Source organism: Sorex araneus, chromosome 1, assembly GCF_027595985.1.
Source record: "Sorex araneus isolate mSorAra2 chromosome 1, mSorAra2.pri, whole genome shotgun sequence".
NCBI classification, from domain to species: Eukaryota; Metazoa; Chordata; class Mammalia; order Eulipotyphla; family Soricidae; genus Sorex; species Sorex araneus.
The window spans coordinates 290,750,468-290,769,722 of record NC_073302.1 but is presented as its reverse complement, the minus strand read 5'-3'; the positions used below and the strand labels follow the sequence as shown (position 1 = coordinate 290,769,722).

Here is a 19,255-nt window from a genome sequence, read left to right as displayed (position 1 = left end):
CAGGAATCACTCCTGGCGGTGCTCGGGGGACCCTATGGAATGCTGGGAGTCGAACCCGGGTCGGCTGCATGCAAGGCAAATGCCCTCCCTGCTGTACTATCGCTCCAGCCCACCCCATAGTTTATTTTGAAATCACTTACGTGGGCTGGGGGTCTGTGCGTGGAAGGCATGCTCCCTAGCCGCCATACTGCATCTCTGCAGCCCCCACACTTTTGTTTAAAAACCAGAACAGAACAAACATGTGTTCCCATCAGCGGTCACACACACAGGCTAAGCCAGGGCACAGGAAATGACCCAGCGGCAAGAATTTACTGGGGGTGGGGGCAGAGGGGGCGTCCCTGCAGGCTGCTGACTAGAAGAAATTACTCCGGGTTTTTTTGCTTACAACCATCCCAGTGCAGTTCTTCCTCTGAAGCTACACGACTCGCCGCGCATCTGGTTCTCTTTAAGAGCCGCCCCAAGCGTGGCTTTCTCTTAAGGAGACCCGCGCATCCCACAGAGATTCCGGAATCTGGAGAAACCGCGGAGGGGGGGAGCGGAGGCCCCATCCTTCTATCCCACATGCCGCAGCTGAGCAGGGCGCGGGCCAGGCCGGGGACAGGGACGGCGGGAGCTGCACGCCCGGCGAGGGCAGGAATCGAGCCCGGCTTCTGGGACGGGGCTGGCGCGTGTCCAGGCTGCAGAGCAAGGAGGAGAGACCGCGCGGTGGGTCAAGGGCGGGGCCAGGAGTGACGGCCCCGCCAGGCTGAGCGCCGGCCACTCCACAAAAGGGTCCGGAAACTTCTCCCACGCGTGAGCCTCGGCAGGAGAAGCTCTGCCAGAAGCTCCTGTGTGGCTGTGGGCGTGGAGAGAAGAAGACGGGCAGAGAAACCAAGCACCGGCAGACGGTGAACCATCCGTGCACTGAGTTTGTATTTGATCGGCCGGAGGTCGGAGGCAGATGACAGAGTCAGTAGGAAGAGCTCAAGGACACGGATGAAAAGTGTGCAAAAGGGGCTGGAGCCGTAGTACTACAGCATTTGCCTTGCACGCGGCTGGCCCGGGTTCGATTCCCAGCATCCCATATAGTCCCCTGAGCACCATAATTCCTGAATGCAGAGCCAGGAGTAACCCCTGAGCATCGCCGGGTGTGACCCAAAAAGCAATAAATAAATAAATAAATAGAAGTGTGCAAACGGTGGATGTGTGAAAAATGTCAAGTTAGACATAAATCCGAGGTCACACACAGGTGAGACTGGGCAGTACAGAGGGAGACTGAGGCTGGAGAACTTGACGGGGCTTAAAGAACTTGCCTTGAATGCGGGCAACCCTGGTTTGGTCCCTGGGTAACACCAGGTGTGGTTCCTGAGCACAGAGCCAGGAGTAAGCTTTGCACACTGTGAGAATTCGTATCCCTAACCAAAATCCCCACCCCCCGCAAGGATGGGGTATGGCCCTCGGTAAGATAGTTTTGACATTAGAATGCATGGGGTTTGCAAATGCGCACCCAGGAAAGAATAATAGAGCAGCAAAGAACAGATAACAAATATGTGCCGGCAGTAAAAATGCACAAGATGGTTAGGGTCTCTCAGACGTAGAGACATGGGCAAAAGTAAGCAACGAAGCTGTTCCATTTTTATACAGAACTATTTATTTATTTATTTATTTATTTATTTATTTATTGCTTCTTGGGTCACACCTGGTGATGCACAGGGGTTACTCCTGGCTCTGCACTCAGGAATCACTCCTGGCGCTGCTCAGGGGACCATATGGGATGCTGGGAATCGAACCCGGGTCGGCCATGTGCAAGGCAAATGCCCTCCCCGCTGTGCTATAGCTCCAGCCTCAGAACAACTTATTTTTTTATAAAATATTTAAAAAGTCTCTTTATTTATAATTATTTGCAATTATATACTGGATATTTTTACAATTAATTTTATAATTATAATTATAGAATTATCCCTAAATAGCACTGTCACACTGTCATCCTGTTGTCCATTGATTTGCTCGAGCTGCCATCAGGAATGTGTCCATTGTGAGACTTGTTGTTAGAATTATAGAATTATCCCTAAATAAATAATATGATGTGTTTATAAATATATTTATATTTTATTATTTTAAAATTTTATAAAATATAAACTTTAGATGTTAGATTTCAAGGTGCCTTCTGATAGCTCTGTAAAACCCTCAGCCTCTGATCCTCATGTACCTACTGGATGTCCAGGTGCTCACGACCTGTCCCGTTGTCCCTCTCAACAGTGGCTCAGCAGTCGGAAGCCCAGCGGGGATGGGGGAGCAACACTGCAAGGAACAAATCCATGCCAGCCTCTGGGGCCAGGGAGGGCTGCCCCAGCAACCCTGAGGCTTGGACGGTTAGCTGTGTGTTTGCCACTTTCTGTGACGGACCCTTGCTGGATGGGGTGGAAGGTGCTGGCCCAACTGGCATCAGACAGCAGGCGGCCAGGAGTGGCCCAAAGGCCAAAGCCACTAATGAACCCGAAGACCTACCCATCGAGCAACCCAAAAGGAACACTGGGAAGTGTCCCTAGAAACAGGGCAGCCGGGTTCCAACAGACTGCTGGGCAGCCCAGGACGCAAGGCACTGCAGCCCTGTGGGGAGAGGCGGAAGGAAGGGCAGGCAAGGAGAAGGGAAAGAGTAAGAAGCAACAGCTCAGCTCTGTCCCGACTCAGTGATGGGCACAAGCCCGCAAGCGCGAGAATCCTAAGCCCGAGAGATGAGAAGGAGCCGTTGCCATCACGGAAAGGTTCGAGAACAACGCCAGGGACTCGTCTAGAGGAGAGAGACGGGACGTGCAAAGAGCTCTGAGAAAGGTGACAGGAGACTTCTGGCATTTCAGAAACAACACAAGGGAGGAGCGCGGTGGAGGGGGATTCCCTGAGGAAAGAAAATTAATGTTCGAGTTTTATACCCAGCAGAGATGTCCCGGGAACCTGCCTGCCACTCGGCCACCACACTCACACGGAATCAGGTGGCACTGAGTACCCGCCACCTTAGCTCTGCTGGCCCTGGACTACCCCACGGTCCTAGGTGTCCATCAGACCCTGCCCACACTGCCCACACATTCAAGACATGATCTTGAATGTCCTCCCCCGATGATGTGAAACAATGCCAGTCCATGGTTCGAGCCACTGTGTCTACGGTATGGCTCTGGGAGTCCATGCTAAGATATTCTACCACAGAGACGAACAGAAACAAGGAAGAAGACGCCTGTCTCTTCTGGGACTTTGTATTTACTTAGAAGAAGCCAGCACTCATTGGTGAATGAATCTAGCTGCTTTCTTTCTTTCTCTCTCTCTCTTTCCTTCTCTCTCTCTCTTTCCTTCTCTTTCTTTCTTTCTTTCTTTCTTTCTTTCTTTCTTTCTTTCTTTCTTTCTTTCTTTCTTTCTTTCTTTCTTTCTTTCTTTCTTTCTTTCTTTCTTTCGTGAATCACCATGAGGTTCTAGTTGCTTTCTGAACTGGTATCACTGTCACTGTCACTGTCATCCCGTTGTTCATCGATTTACTCGAGCAGACACCAGTAACGTCTCTATTACACTCAGCCCTGAGATTTTAGCAGCCTCTCTTTATTCGTCTTTCCCAACGATTGGAGGCTCATTTAAGGTCAGGGGAATGAGACCTATTGTTACTGTTTTTGGCATATTGAATACGACACGGAGAGCTTGCCAGGCTCTGCCGTGCGGGAGGGATACTCTAGGTAGCTTGCCGGGCTCTCCGAGAGGTATGTATATATCTGTTACTGCATTTTGGATATGAATATGCCGCAGGGAGCTTGCCAGGCTGTCCTAAGTGGCAAAAGACTCTCGGTAGCTGAGCCGGTGTGTAAGAACCAAAAACAACAGGTGTCCGAGTGTCTGCCAGGGGTGGGTGGGTCTGTTGGGCCCCCATGGCAAAGGGGTATCTGAATGAATTCACATGCTAACTCTGCCAGTCACTTCCTGTCCCACTGCCCCAGTAAAGGACCCAAATCACAGACATCCACAGTCTACCTGGCTGCTAAGCAACAAAGGAAATGTACAAACAGAGTCCAAGCTGCCATGCAGGGCAGTCCCTCCTCTGCCCCACAGGCCAACCATTCTGCCCACAGGGCTGGGAAGCTTTGGGGGGAGGGCGGGCAGGGGAGAGGCCGTCAGAGGAAGAGGAAGGGATTGCATTGCTGTCACAGCCAGCACGGAATTCTGCTCCAAAGAAATGGGTCTGTGTGTATGCTGTTAGGCACGTGGCAAATTCCCTTTAAACGTGCAGGACAGAAAACACCTCCCTTAGACAAATATAGAAAACGCAACCAAGCAAGGCTTGTAGGTAAAATCCAGTCCAATGGCAAAGACTGGTTTATTTATTTTTTTGCTTTTTTTTTTTTTTTTTGGTCACACCGGGCAATCCTCAGGGGTTCCTCCTGGCTCATGCATTCAGGAATCACTCTTGGCGGTGCTCAGGGGACCCTATGGGATGCTGGGAATCGAACTTGGGTCAGCCATGTGCAAGGCAAATGCCCTCCCCGCTGTGCTATCGCTCCAGCCCCCAAAGACTGGTTTATAACCATGCACGTGTACCTCCTTTACTGTTTGTGTGAGTGTACAGGCCATTCCCTGCAGACTCTGGGCATATTCCTGGCTCTGTGCTCAAGGCTAGCCCTGGGTGGTGGCCAGGGGGGCCAACCGTCAATGGTTTGAGGATGGCACTGGGGCTGGCTGCAGGCACGGCCAAGCACCTAACCTCCACCGCCACCTCTCTGGCCCACGTGGCTCTTACCGTTGAAAAGGGCTTAAGAGGAAAATTAAAATCAGCAGCCTGTTTCATGACACGTGAACACCTCATGAAAGTCAAATATCCGCACCCATAAATACGGTTTCATTGAAATGAGATGCCCGGGTGTCTACAAGCCATCAATGGCTGCCGCTTGCTACAACAGTTGTTGCCATAGAAACGGCATAGTTTGTGAAGGCTGATAGACTCACAGACGGTCTGTGCGCCCCTGATAGGAGGCTCAGCCAGACGTGCTGAAAACTGACGGCAGAGGCTGTGCCCCGGGTGGGCTCGCCCCCCCACCCGCCCTGTCCATGCCTCCTGCCCTTCCCCACCTCCAGACTCCGGGAAGCCATCAGCCAGCGCAGGGCGGACAAGACCTCGATTCCTGCGTTCAGTAGCACTTCTGCCACAGAATGCGCGATCGATAAGGCAGGAGCTGATTGAGAGAGTTCTCCGCTCGGGCGGGCCAACCCCACGGGCCTCCGGTGTCCACTCAAGGCCGGTGACAGCTCGAGTATAAACGCAGCAACCGAGTCTATGACTGTCAAATCACACGACAAGCCTGAGGACGAGCATGCCCAGCTGGTCCTTAGTAGGACCTCGTTTCTTTCTTTTTTTTTGCTTTTTGGGTCACACCCAGCGATGCTCAGGGGTCACTCCTGGCTCTGCACTCAGGAATTACTCCTGGAGGTGCTCAGGGGACCATATGGGATGCTGGGAATCGAACCCGGGTCGGCCGCGTGCAAGGCAAACGCCCTACCTGCTGTGCTATCGCTCTGGCCCCAGGACCTTGTTTATTTCTAATCCTGACAGACCCACAGTAGGCACCAGACAGAGCTTCTTCCCTTCAGTGCCTGGAAACTCTTCCCAGGAAGAAGTTTCGACAGAGGCTATTTCTATGGCAGGAATGATGAGAAGGGGGTTGGGATGGACAGGTTTATATCATCTTGGAGAGAACGGCTCACGGTCCTCACTCGGGCCCTGGGATATTCACGCTCACGCACAGACCAACAGGCAATACCACACCTAGCGCACTGAGACACCTGTGGGTTGAGCATGCACAGGTGATCAATGCACGGACGTAAAAACACCCACAACGGGGACCTGAGTGACAGCCCAGCGGGAGGGCGCTTGCCTTGCACATGGCCCAGCCGGGTTCGATCCCCGGCATCCCACATGGTCCCCTGAGCAGTGCCAGGAGTAATTCCTGAGTCACAGCTGGGAGTAAACCTTAAGCAAGCAAGCAAACCAACAAACCCAAACCTCCAAGGAATGGAAAAAAAAAAAAAAAGGAATTCTGACTCAGGCTCCGACATGGATGAACCTGAAGTGCAGTATCCTAAGGATTTAAGCCCCTCGTGGAAGGAGCCATATGGCCGGATCTGAGCGATGTGGAACTCCGTGCAGGCTAACTCAGAGTGGCTGGAAGGACAACACTGCTTGCCGGGACCAGTGGCAAAGAGACCGACTGTGAATGAGTACCGGGTCTGGGTGATGGAACTCTAATGATGGGCTGTATGACAGGGCTCTGTCATCAGCACCACAGCAGAGCCAGCCCGACCAGGGCATGCTGGTCAGTCCTGGGGCTGCAGTGTAGCTGGAAATCCCTCGCGGCCTCAAGGGGCACAGTGGGCAAAGCTGCAAGACGGTGCTGGCCCCAGGGGCCATGGCAGGGTCATACTCACTGCAAAGCCACACACTCGTCTGGGTTTATTCTTCAGTCATCAGGGTTTACCCATTGTGGCTCCACATGCAAGGCAAGCGCCTGACTCCTGTCCTATCCCTCTGGCCCCAAGGAAAGCACTTTGGTTTTTAAATTTTTTATTTTTTTATTTTTTCTTTTTTGGGTCACACCTGGCGATGCACAGGGGTTACTCCTGGCTCTGCACTCAGGAATTACCCCTGGCCATGCTCAGGGGACCATATGGGGCGCTGGGATTTGAACCCGGGTCGGCCGCGTGCAAGGCAAACGCCCTACCAGCTGTGCTATCTCTCTAGCCCGCACTTTGGTTTTTAAATGTAGGAGGACTTGCCATGTATTCAGCCATTGATTAAGCTGATTGAAGTGGGCATGAAACTCCACATTACTTTTTTTTTTAATTGAATATCTGTGAGATAGACCAATACAAAGCTGTTCATGATTGGGTTTCAGTCATACAATGATCCAACACTCATCCTTTCACCAGCGCACATTTCCCACCACCAATGGGAGACAGGGGTGTCTCCCCCCCATCATCCCCCATGCCCCAGCCCCAACCCCCAGCCTGCCTGTATGGGAGGCACTTTCCTTCTTTCTCTCTCTCTCCTTTTGTGTATTATGATTTTCAATATGGTGCCAAAAGCTCATCATGTTTGTTCAGGGTGTTCAGTATTTTTATCAGGAAGGTAAGGATGGAGTAGTTTTTTAACTGGGGGGGCAGCTTTGGGTGTGGACATGACTGCCAAGACTTCCAGGAGTATAGGAAAATGGGGGGAGGTAGCCCATCCCAACCGTGAGAAAGCCTGGAGAGTTTAGTCACAAAAGCGCACAGCCAAAATTTCAGCAGATTACATCTTGGTGAGGTTTATCCTCAGATGGTGGAGTCAGGCCAGGGATGTGGTGGCGATTTTGGATTGTGGAAGCAAATGGCTGCCGGGGGCTCTGCTTGGGCAGGCACCAAGCCAACCCGTCCCTTCCCCCTCTGATTTACCCCGGTCTGTTCAGCCTTGCATGGGTCTGAGATTAACTGCGGCTTTTGATCTTCTTTGAGGTTTATTTATGGGTCTCTGAAGCAAGATTGGTAGCAGAGCTTGCAAGGTGGTGCTGGAGCTGGCTCCTGGGGGTGACTGCCAGTGCTTCCAGGAGTATCGGGAAGTGTGGGGAGGTAGCCCACCCCAACTCTGAGAGAGCCTGCAGATTTCACTCACAAAACCCACATGCCCGAATTTTCAGCAGATGAAATGAGATTATAGCAGAGCTGGAGGTGGTTTGTGGGTGTAGCTCCCACATACCTAACTTTTGGCAGTTTAATTTCTCAGGAAACTTGGTCCCACACTGTTGGGGTCCAGTCAGAGGCTCAGCAGCAATTTGGGGGTATCGGGAAGCCGGACGGTACCATCAGGCTGCTGATGCACTTGCCTACGTGTCCAGCTTGACCCACTGGCAGCCCTGCACCCCCTACTAAAGCACTTTGATTGTGGAGCCAGCTTGTGGCTGTCGTGTGATTTACTGGACACACACCCTGAGATCAGCCTTGTTGCCGCAGGTCCACCTTCCTTCCCTCACCTCCTCCTCCGCCTCCTCCTCCTCCTCGCCTCTCCACTCCTGCCTGACCTGCTGGTTCAGAAAGAGCTTAGGAGCTTTCTGGTCTGCATACGTGAGGGGTCCACTCTGGTGATTTCTATCAGGCCCATCCTGCTGGCCTCAGGAGCATGGTCTCACAGGATAGGGGCAGGATTTTCTGATGAATATATATATTTGCCCCAGGTCCACTGGCCCCTGGTCTCAGAACATATCTCAATACAGACCATGGCCCGTTTTGCCCCCAGCCCCTGTCAGATTGAACACTGTCCAACATCTCACTACACTTGGGTTCCTGGGACAGGGTGAGTCAAAGTTCTAGTTACTTGGTGTGTCCACTGGAAAAAATTCATGGTAACAGCTCATGGACATCACCCCTAAGAGTATGTCGAATGCAAAGAGAACCCCTAGAAGATCGCATTACTTATAGGGACTAAAGGCAAAACAACCGGGGCCAGAGGGACAGTCCAGCAGGCAGGGCACTTGCTTTGCACACCGCTGACCTGGGTTCAAACCCTGGAACCCCATATGGTCCCTGGAGCCCTCTCAGGGCTGATCCCCGAGCTCAGAGCCAGGAGTAAGCCACTGGGTGTGGCCCCTGGCCCCCCAAAAAAATCTGCACCCTCCCACAAATAACAGTGTGTTATATTCAACTAGTGGGGTCCAAACCAGGGACATCTTTCTAGTAGATTATTTTCTGTCTGGGTCTCAGGGGGTCGCTTCCAGCAACACCCAGCCCACTGTACAGGCCACAAGTCCGGGGCCAGCAGGCCCTGATCCAGTTGGTGACTGGGACAGACGGAACTCGGGGCTCAGTAGCTGGCAGGGCGACTGCTCCAGCCTGGGGGCCACTCCCTGGCCTGGGGCACCTTCTGAAAGACTTATGTCACCTTTGGCACAAGGCGGAGCCCAGGGAGAGGCATTTCATGCTTGAGGAGCTGACCGACACTTGGTGCAAGTGCAAACGAACCAGGATGTTTGCTGTGACGCCACCGAGAGAGCACACAGCTGAGAGTCCCCTGCAAGGGCAGTCACACCGCGCTGGGGGGGATGGGCAGCGGGAGGGACAGGCTCTCTAGACCGTCTCCTCACCTCTGTCTCTTTCAGAACCGTCTGATTTTATGAGGCTGCCCAAGGACTTGGACTAAGGAGAGGTAGGGGCAGAGGTCAGAGTTCAGAGCCTGGAGCCCCCCACTTTTCCATGAACTTGCTCATCTCCCGACTGAGTCCCATGCGGAAACAGATGAAATGAGGCCTGCTGTGGGGAGCCCAACGACTCTACTTTCTCCTGCCCACGGCCGACACGGCCTCCACCACTCACCGGGGTCTCTCACACCCACGGTCACACGGTCTCCACCACTCACCGGGGTCTCTCACGCCCACGGTCACAGTCTCCACCACTCACCGGGGTCTCTCACGCCCATGGTCACACAGTCTCCACCACTCACCGGGGTCTCTCACGCCCACGGTCACAGTCTCCACCACTCACCGGGGTCTCTCACGCCCACGGTCACACGGTCTCCACCACTCACCGTGGTCTTTTTGTGGTCAGGAAACTCGAGGCCGAAGTAGTCGCCCTCCACGAGGTTGAGGTGGCCACACACGGCGTCCAGCAGCACCTTCCCGGGGGCCCTTTGCTGCAGGAGAAACCAGAGAATCACGTCAGCCCTCCAGGTCCAGCAGCGGGAGCCCCCAGCCCACACCAGCCGGCTCTCTGGGGTCCTGGCTGGGCCTGGCCGTTCTCAGCCGTTCTCGCACTGAGGAGCTAATTGCCGCCGCCTGCTCCACACACCCGTACCGAAGGCGACTCCCTGTATCCGCAAAGCCGGAGGACCAACCTGGGGGAATGGACGCATGGATAAAGGCATCCTACTCGGTGACATACGCCAGTGTCTTCTCCCAGTTACATTTTTGAGCTACTTCATTCATCTTCGAGTCCTACATTCGACAATTCTGCTGTGGTTGGTACAATACACTGAATTCTACACACCGGGTCGGTGAGATGAGGGAGGAGAATGTTTCAGGCTCCACTTTCTACTCTCCAAGTTTAAAAGGACAGACCGCTGGGTTTTAGGAAAATCAATCCAAGCCTACTCCCCACGCTTTCTCCTGCCCGCAGCCAACACAGCCTCCGTCACTCAAATACTGGCAGGAGGGTGGGGAGAAAGCTCCAAGACTAATGTACAGTATGCATGTGGGAGACCCAGGTTCGATCCCCAGTACCACACAGCTCCCTGAGCACTGCTGGGAGCATATCCTGAGCACTGCTGGGTCAAGTTTCCCAGTCAAAAAAAAAAATCTTGACCCAATCAAACAAAAAGCAACTGGTAGAGGATGGGCACTGGTGAAGGGATGGGTTCTCGAACTTTGTATGGGGGAAACATGAGCACAATAATGTATAATTCATTTCAATTCTTAATGTAATTTTATTAGATCAATAAAGTCCAGGTGAAAAAAAAAAAAAGCAACTGGGAGGAAAATGTTCCAAACACCGACTGTTACTGGGGCATGTTCTCAGCTCCTGTTCTGTAAGCACAGAGTCTTTTAGGAAACAAGCTATGATTTGAGGGACCTAGTGACGGGAATCAGACCCTGGCAGGCAGAGGGATCCACATGCCCGTTAGCCCGTCTCTGTGGGACCCAAACTACTCTCCAGACACTGCACTCTCCAGTGACACAGCAGCTTAGGGGACGGAGAGATAGCACAGCGGGTAGGTCGTTTGCCTTGCACTCGGCCGGCCCAGGTTCAATCCCCAGCATCCCGTATCATCTCCTGAGCCCTACCAGGAGTGATTTCTGAGTGCTGAGACGGGAGTAACCCCTGAGCGCTGCCAAGTGTGGCCAAAAACCAAGCCAAAGAAACAAAGAGAGAAAACAAAACAGTAATAAAGCGTCTTAAAAATGTAAGAGGGACTGGAACCATAGTACGGCAGGTAGGCATTTGCCTTGCCGGGTTCAATCCCTGACATCCCATATGGTCCCCTGAGACACTGAGTGCAGGGCCAGGAGTAACCCCTGAGCATCGCCAGGCATGGCCCCAAAAGACACTGACAACTCCACAGATTTTCCACAGATAAGCCCAACTCTTGCCCCCGTGTCTGGCTGTCTTCCCCGGGGCCCCTTGGAGAAGGTGGGCTTCAGTTTCCCTCCCCGCCCCGAGCAGAGCTTCTGGTCGAAGACCTCCGGAGCCTAGCCACAGCCATGCTCAAGGCCCCTCTCCACACATTCAGACGAGCCTCACACATGAAGGAACCCACAGAGGAACCCAGGTGCGTATGACCCGGGGCTGAGACCTCCAGGCCTGCTCGGATCAGGACTGGGCCTCCTCCGCCCAGATTCCCCATTTTCCAGTAGCTAGGTGGTCACACCCAGGGACTGCCCCCGGTGCCATGTAATCCCACCAACTGCCAATATCCAGAGACTATAAAACCAAGCTCCCAGAACCCCCCATCTTATAGCCTAGTTCTCCCTCTCCGAGAACCTGGCAAGCTACCGAGAGTTTCCTACTCCATGGGAGAGCCTTGCAAACTCCCCATGATGTATTCATATGCCAAAACCAGTAACAATGATGGGTCTTATTCCCCTGACCCTGAAAGAGCCTCCAGTGCAGCACCGTTGGGAAGGACGAGCAAAGAGAGGCTTCTAAAATCTCAGGGCTAGGACGAATGGAGACATTACTGAGACCGCTCGAGAAACTCGACGATCACGGAATGATGAAGATGATGATGATGAAGCCCAACTCACGAGGCTGGCACTGAGTGCCTGAGGTCACAGGGAAGGTCACATCCTGTGTGGGGCGTAGGTTCTCTGAGACTGCTCCCTCTCTGTCAAACGTGCCTCCAGCCCCATGCTGATCCCATGCACACAAGACCCACAGAGGCCACCGGCTGATACGTTGCACAGCGACATGCTGGGTGCTCAAGGATTCACCAGCCAAGCAAAGGGGGTGCAGGGATCACGCTGCCCCCACACCTGGCTCCAAGGAGCGGGGGACGCCTTTGCTGGGGGCTCTCCTCTCCAGCCCAGAGACCTACACACCTCACAGACCGTCATCGACCAAAGCGGGAGGGGGGACGCTGAGGGAGAATTCCTAAAGCATCTGCCAAAGAGACAGTCCAGGGGTTAAGGCACTCCCCAGGGGCTGGGACGATAGCACAGCGGGTAGGGCATTTGCCTTGCATGCGGATGACCCGGGTTCAATTCCCAGCATCCCATACGGTCCCCCGAGCACTGCCAGGAGTAATTCCTGAGTGCATGAGCCAGGAGTAACTCCTGTGCATTGCCAGGTGTGACCCATACAGAAAAAAATAAAAGGCATTCCTCAACACCGCTAGTGGGTCTCCCAAATGCTCCCACAAATGATCCCTGAGCACAGAACCAGGAGTAAACCCTGAGCACCGCTGGGTGTGCCCTTGCCAGAACTCACAAGCCCATAAAGGAACGACGACATCCCATGTCCACCCCGCTCCTTTCCCACCGTTCTCCACATTCTGCACTAGCAGATGAGCGGCCGGGGCTCCGGGCAGCTGGCGAACTCTCAGGCGGCCCCAAGAATCCTTGGAACTGAGTGAATTTGATCACTTCATCGGGGCTGAGGAGTCCGGGAGGCGAGAGTTTATCAATGCTGGAAGCCTGAGCGAGTCACAGATCAATACACAAAGGCGGCCTTTGTGCACGCTGCTCAGCCAAGCATTTGCACACCCCACCTCCCCCCAACTCCCCGCCCCAGAGCAGGGGAGTGGGGGCCATCGGAATCAGGTTCTTGGACTGAGTCGGGTTTTCGTGAACGTTCTGACAAGAGGCCGGGAACGGAGGTCCAGATCTCGTGACGACGTGGGGCGGGAACTGGTTTCCGGGTGTCACGTCTCCTTACATTCGATAATTTTGTACGAATCCGGTCTGCAAAGGGGCTTCCAAAAGCCCAACTTCTACACAGGGCAAAGGGAGCGCCTGAAAGATGCTGTGGCTTTTAAAACTCGCCCAGGACACAGGGGTCCTGAAAGCATGCTCGTCCAGGCCGGGGACGGCAGGCATGCCAGGAGGCGGCAGTGCTAGGGCGGGTTTGTAAGGATCCCCGGACAACGTCAAGGGCATTGGCACCCCAAGAACTGGGTGCGAGCACCCAATGTGACAAGGTCGCTCCCATCTCAAATGCTTCGCCTTGGATTCAGGGGCCCGTCGTCCTTCCGTTAGGGTTGTCTCTGATCCACGGCTAAATGCTGCTCCCCAGAAAGTATCTCAGACATGGAGGCGGGCAGAGGTTGGTTCTCTTCTAGAAGATGCATCTCTTTTCCCCTCCAATGGAATTCTCCCGACGCGACTCCTCCACCCCTTGGAACGTCACGCAAAGAGGCACGTGGGCCTCAAGTGAGCTGTAGTGGGGGCTCACGGGCCTGCCCCCCACAAGGTCCTGAGTTCGAATTCTCGTACCTCACGGCCTCACAAATGCTGCTGGGGCTGTCACTCCCCCTGTGTAAAAATCAGTTTGTGTCCTCGGCGGTAAACAGAAAGCAGGAAGGACGCCACCGTGAGAGCCCCCGATGCCATGGGGCTGCCTGTTTAAAATGGCTACAAGGGTCACTTTTCTGTTCTGCAATTTTTTTTAATGTAATTAATTTTTTTTATTGAAATTTTTTTTAATTGAGATACACAGTTACAAAGTTGTTCATGATTGTGTTTCAGTCATACAGTGTTCCAATACCCATCCTCCACCTGTGGACATTTCCCAGCACCAGTGTCCCCAGGTTCCCTCTCGCCCCCCCCTCCCCCCCTCCCCCCTTGGAGCATTATGGTTTGTAACAGATACTGAGAGGCCATCATGTTTGGTCCTTTACCCACTTGCAGCACACGTCTCCCATCCCGAGCAATCCCTTCCACTGTCACTGTCACAGGGGTCCTTTCTCTATCCCAACTGCCCTCTCCCCAGAGCCTGAGGCAGGCTTCCAAGCGTGGACCAATCCTCCTAGCCCTTGCTTTTATTGTCCTTGGGTGTGAACCTCACACTATGTTTTCATAATATCCCATAAATGAGTGCTATCATTTCTAGGTCTGTTCTCTCCTGATTCACTTCACTGAAAATGATACTCTCCAAATCATCCATTTATAAGCGAATTTCATGACTTCATTTTTCCTAACTATAGAGTATTCCATTGTGTAGATGTACTACAGTTTCCTTAACCAATCGTCTGTTCTTGGGCACTCGGGTTGTTTCCAGATTCTGGCTATTGTGAACAGTGCTGCAGTGAACATACACGTGCAGATGTCATTTCTGCTTTGCGGTTTTGCACCCCTGGAGTATATTCCCAGAAGTGGTATTGCTGGATCACATGAAAGTCCAATTTCTTCACATGCATATTTTCTCTTAAAGAACAAAGGGAAACAGAGCACTATGGGTAGGGCGCGTGCCTTGTACACAGCCAAGCCAGGTCCGGTCCAGTCCCTGGCATCCTGTACGGTCCCCTGAGCCTACCAGGAGTGATCCCTGAGCACAGAGCCAGGAGTAACCTCTGAATACCTCTGAGTGTCGCCTGAAACCCAAACAAGGAAGTAAATGAGTTGCATGAGGTTGGAAATACACGGCAGAGTGACGACTCGCAACAGAACCTGTGGACGTTATTGTCAGAAGGGGACCATACAACATCTGTTTTGCTGACCTCAGAGCATAGATAAAACTGCAGGGTTGGGGACCAGAGAGATAGCACAGCGGGGAGGGAGTTTGCCTTGCTTGCTGCTGACCTGGGTTCAATCCCCAGCATCCCATATGATCCCCTGAGCACTGCCAGGAATAATTCCTCACAGGAGTAACCCCTGAGCATCGCCAGGTGTGACCCAAAAAGCAAAAAAAAAAAAAAAAAAAAAAAAAAAAAGAAAAGCAGGGCTGGGCCTGGGTGAGGAGCCCAGAGACGTGAAGACAGTGTGTGCCCTGGTGAGCACACACGGGGTCCTGCTCAGCTGGGGGACTCTTGTTCGCGTCTGGCTGAAACGATCAGCCTCAGACGTGACGGTGAGGCCTGCAGGAGGAGGAGGTGTGGGGCAGGGAGGCGCAGGGCTGCCTGACTGGCGAGGCAGGGGCCCAGCGCTCCAGAACTCCCTGGATCCTTCTTGCGGGAGTCACGGAAGTCTGGAATGGGTGGAGGAAGAGTGGGTGAGGGCGGAACACCGGGGGCTGGGCTGGAGAGGCTGCTTCCGCCGTCTTCACTGCCAAGGGGAGTCATCCTATAACGTCAGTGATGGTCGAAGGGGGACCAGAGCTCCGAGTATTTAGTTTGGTTTTTGGGGGGCACACCGGTGGGACGCAGGGCTTCCTTCTGGCTGTGCTCAGGGTTCGATCAGTCCTCCTAGGCCTCAGGGGTCCTAGTCAGTGCCGAGAATAGGACTGGGGGGGCCGTGTGCAAAGCCAGGGCTGGACTCCTGTCCCCCTGCTCTGGCCCAGGAGAGGGGTCTAATGACCAATGAAGGTTTAACGTCGCCAAGTGCTTCTAAGGGAGGTGCCAGGGTGGTCTGAAGACCCTCCCAGCTCCCCGGGGTACGGAGGGGCCCACAGCCTCCACCCACTGCCCAGCCCCCCCGCCAGTCTTGACTGACCTGTTCTAGAATTATTGTGCTTCTTTCCCCCAAAGAACGCCCAAGGGTGACCTTAGGTTTTATTTCGGAGAACAAATTAGCAACTAGTGACTCCATAATCACATTTTTATTTATTTATTTATTCCCCCTGATTGGCAACTTTTCATTACACTCTGAAAAGTATTTGAACTTGAACAGCATGCTCAAACCCACTGGCTGGTTTTGGTCTGTATTTCCCACTGTTTTCTCCACTTTGAATTGGCTTTTCATGGGAACCTATAAAATTCACTTGGAGAGGAGGTTTACATTTGTGGGGGAATGTCTGGCTAGTAACCGCTGAATAATAAATAGCGTGAACATTCCCCTAGAGCTGCCAGGGACGAAAATTGGTGAATCAAAGCTGCTTCAGTTCCCTGTGCCTTTAAAATATGTCTGCGCTGTCAGTCTTCCCGTCAGAGCTGGCTTCCAGCGGGAGCTTGTTCTTTCTCTCCTGAAGGGAAGACGATGCTTTCGGGGGATGCCTTCTGCCCCCCTCAGCCATTCCCCACCAGCATCTCCCAAAGTGGGTGATGCCACGCACCCAGGGATGCTGGGGTGGCCCTGGGGGTTGGTGAGGGTCTGAGGTGCCACGGGGGAACTTTTAGTTTGCTCCCGGGAAGAAGGGCGATTTCCCGGGCTGGAGAGAGACCGACAGGCCGGCACAGGCTTTGCACACAGGAGGCTCAGGTTTGATCCTCGGCACCACTGGATTCGGCCCCAGAGGCCCCCAGCACGGGGTCCAGTGGAACAGCATCACATCCCAGCTGGCTGAGTCCCCAGGCTCACGAGTGTCACTTGGGAGAACCCCCACCCCCACAGCAAAAAAAAAAAAATCAGGCGGGGAAATGGAGCAACATGATAATAATTTATATTAACATTCCATGATATTAATATGATATACATGTAAAGTTATTTTTTAGGGAGGAGAGATACCCAAACGGTGCTCAAGGGGGGCCCCTCCCAGCAATATTCTGTCATCAAGTTGGTGACCTGATGCCCGGGCCCGGGGCTGCTGGTACCCACAACTCGGCTTTGTATAAGGGCACGAATCTCGCCCACCTTGTGCGTATTTTATTTTGTTTGGTTTGGGGGCCACACCTGGAGGCGATGCTCAGGGTAACACCTGGCGGCGATGCTCAGGGTAACACCTGGCTCTATATTCAGGAATTACTCCTGGCGGTGCTTGGGGACCTGACGGGACTCTGGGGATCGAACCTGGGTTGGCCTCGTGTGAAGCAAATGCCTTCTCCGCTGTACTATGGCTCAGGCCCCCCACCTGACCTTGTTGGACCCCCAATTTCTTCCTCTCCCCAAACAGCCACTCTGGAGTCCGGGGCCTAAGCACACAGACTCTGAGAGGGCACCAAGTGGCCCCCATGATGTGGAGTCAGGGAAGGAGCTGCCGTGTCCCCGGGATCCATGTGAGAATGGAGGCAGGACTGGAGACTGCTCGGGCTCAGCAGGGAACCCCCCCACCCCCATCTCTGGTGCTGCCACTGCTCTTCCAGCGGGGCAGTTTAACTGGGGGGGGGGCAATGACCAGGGTCAGTAAGCAGATCCCTACTTGCAGCCCCAAAGGCACATCTCTGCCACATCCTGAGCTAGGAAACCCACCCGTCGTCTCCATGTGGTCCCTGGCCTCCTTTTTTTGGGGGGTGGGGGTGAGAGGGTCTGGTGGATCTGGGGGTGGGACCTGGACTCTCCCCGGCTCTCCAAAGGCTCTCTTGAGAGCCCGTCCTGACCCCATCACAAGTTGGAAAGGACGCAGGTTCGGGAATGGGGTCCTTACTCCTGGCTCTGCACTCAGGAATTAACTCCTTGGTGATGCTCAAGGGACCCTATGGGATGCCGGGGATCAAACCCGGGTCGGCCGCAGGTAAGGCAAACGCCCTTATCGCTGGGCTATGGCTCCGGCCCCACGGGGTCCTTTAGTTCCTGTACCTCCTGACAGAGGGAGATGGGGGCTGGGAGATTCCGCAGCTGTTAGGACAGAGGCCGGCAGGACACGACCGGGAGGACTGTCCTCTCTCCGGCCCCTCAGCCCTGAGTCCAGGGTCACGGGGAGGATCGTCTGAGAAACCGCACAGGAATGCATCTCTTGTCTCCGCCAGCGCCTATCTCGGACGTCCTAGCACGGGCACCTCCCAGGCGGGGCTGAGCAGCAGCAAGGGAAAGGCCAGTTGGCAGCTGGGTCTGGGTAGACCCAGGCACGGTGCCCCGCCAGCCAGATAACTCTCCCTACAGATAACGGGGCCCCGAGACACAGACGGCGAGAGAAGGTGGCAGGTGGGTCCGACTCCACGCAAACTCGCGCGGATGACAGAGCTGACATCTAATTACAGAGAAGGGCGGAGACGGGGCAGGGAGGGAACAGCCAAATTACACAGCAAACCCCGAAAGGTCACAAGAGGGAGACACCAGGTACTTCTGATCATGCCAGCGGAGCACAAAATCCTTAAAAACACTGTAATTTGGGTCCTCAAATAGCTGAGAGTTGGAAACCAAACACAATGCGCGCGGAAGGCTGTAATAAGGAACGTGTGCGTGAGGAGAGGCCCTGGGAAGCCAGACTCAGCCCTGCACACAGAGAGGTTCCACTGGAAGCGTTTAAAGACACAGCAGAGATGATGAGGGGCTCCAGGGCAGCGGCTGGGGTCGGCTCGGGGGCCGAGCACCTGCCTTCCCCGAGTAAGGCTGCGAGTTCAATCCCCCGATGCCGCCTCATGCTTCGAGATCGTAACAAGGGGGAGGGAAGAAAAAACCAAAGCGAGGTCAGACACGGAAAGGCTGACGAGGCTAACGCCCGGACAGTGTGACTTCAAGAGAGAACAGCTCAAGAGCAGAAGAAATAATGCGAGAATGCAACAAGGGCCGGAGCGAGAGCACAGTGGGGAGGGCGCGTGCCTGGCACGAAGCTGACCCAGGTTCGACCCAGGGGACCTCCGAGAGTTCCCTGAGATCTGTCACAGGCGTGACCCGATGCAGAACCAGGTGGAAGTAAGCCCTGAGCACTGCTGGGTCTGGCCCCAAACAGCAAAGCACAGCAGAATAGTACAAGGGGAATGTCTAGAAAGGAGGCTTCCCTGCTACTCTCTCCAGCCATTCTTTTTCTTTTCTTTTTTTCCTTTTGGGTCACACCTGGTGATGCACAGGGGTTACTCCTGGTTCTTAACTCAGGAATTACTCCTGGCAGTGCTCAGGGGACCCTATGGGATGCTGGGAATCGAACCTGGGTCGGCCACGTGCAAGGCAAATGCCCTACCCGCTGTGCTATCGCCCCAGGCCCTCTCCAGCCATTCTTTTCCCTTCCCTTCTTTCCCCTTCCCCTTCTCCCATCCCCCTCCCCGTCTTTCCCTACTTCCTCTTTCATCTTTCTTTAATTTTTTGGCCAGGGGCGGGTGCTCGCTGAGGCTCTCCCAAGTCTTACTCAGAAGACCTTGGGTTCAGTGTCAGTCTGGGGGTGCTTCGAACCTGCAGTGCTGGGGACCACCCCAACATCTCAGCAGTTGCTTGGGGGTCTCCAGGGCTGTCCCCAGAGATGCTGGTAGTTGGGACCATGAGGTACCAGGGAGCAAACCCCCGTCAACCACGTGCAAGGTCAATAACTGCCTTAACCCCTGGCCCTT

General features: G+C 54.0%; 1 protein-coding gene across 3 annotated transcripts in view; it reads right to left on the bottom strand.

Moving 5' to 3' along the window:
* Positions 1-19,255, bottom strand: part of FARP1 (FERM, ARH/RhoGEF and pleckstrin domain protein 1) — a 243,823-nt gene that overhangs the window by 68,289 nt on the left and 156,279 nt on the right. For all 3 annotated transcript variants that reach the window (XM_055123652.1, XM_055123651.1, XM_055123650.1), the window contains one exon: positions 9,560-9,664. In XM_055123652.1, the coding sequence (XP_054979627.1) occupies positions 9,560-9,664 (105 nt within the window). The remainder of the gene's footprint in view (positions 1-9,559; positions 9,665-19,255) is intronic.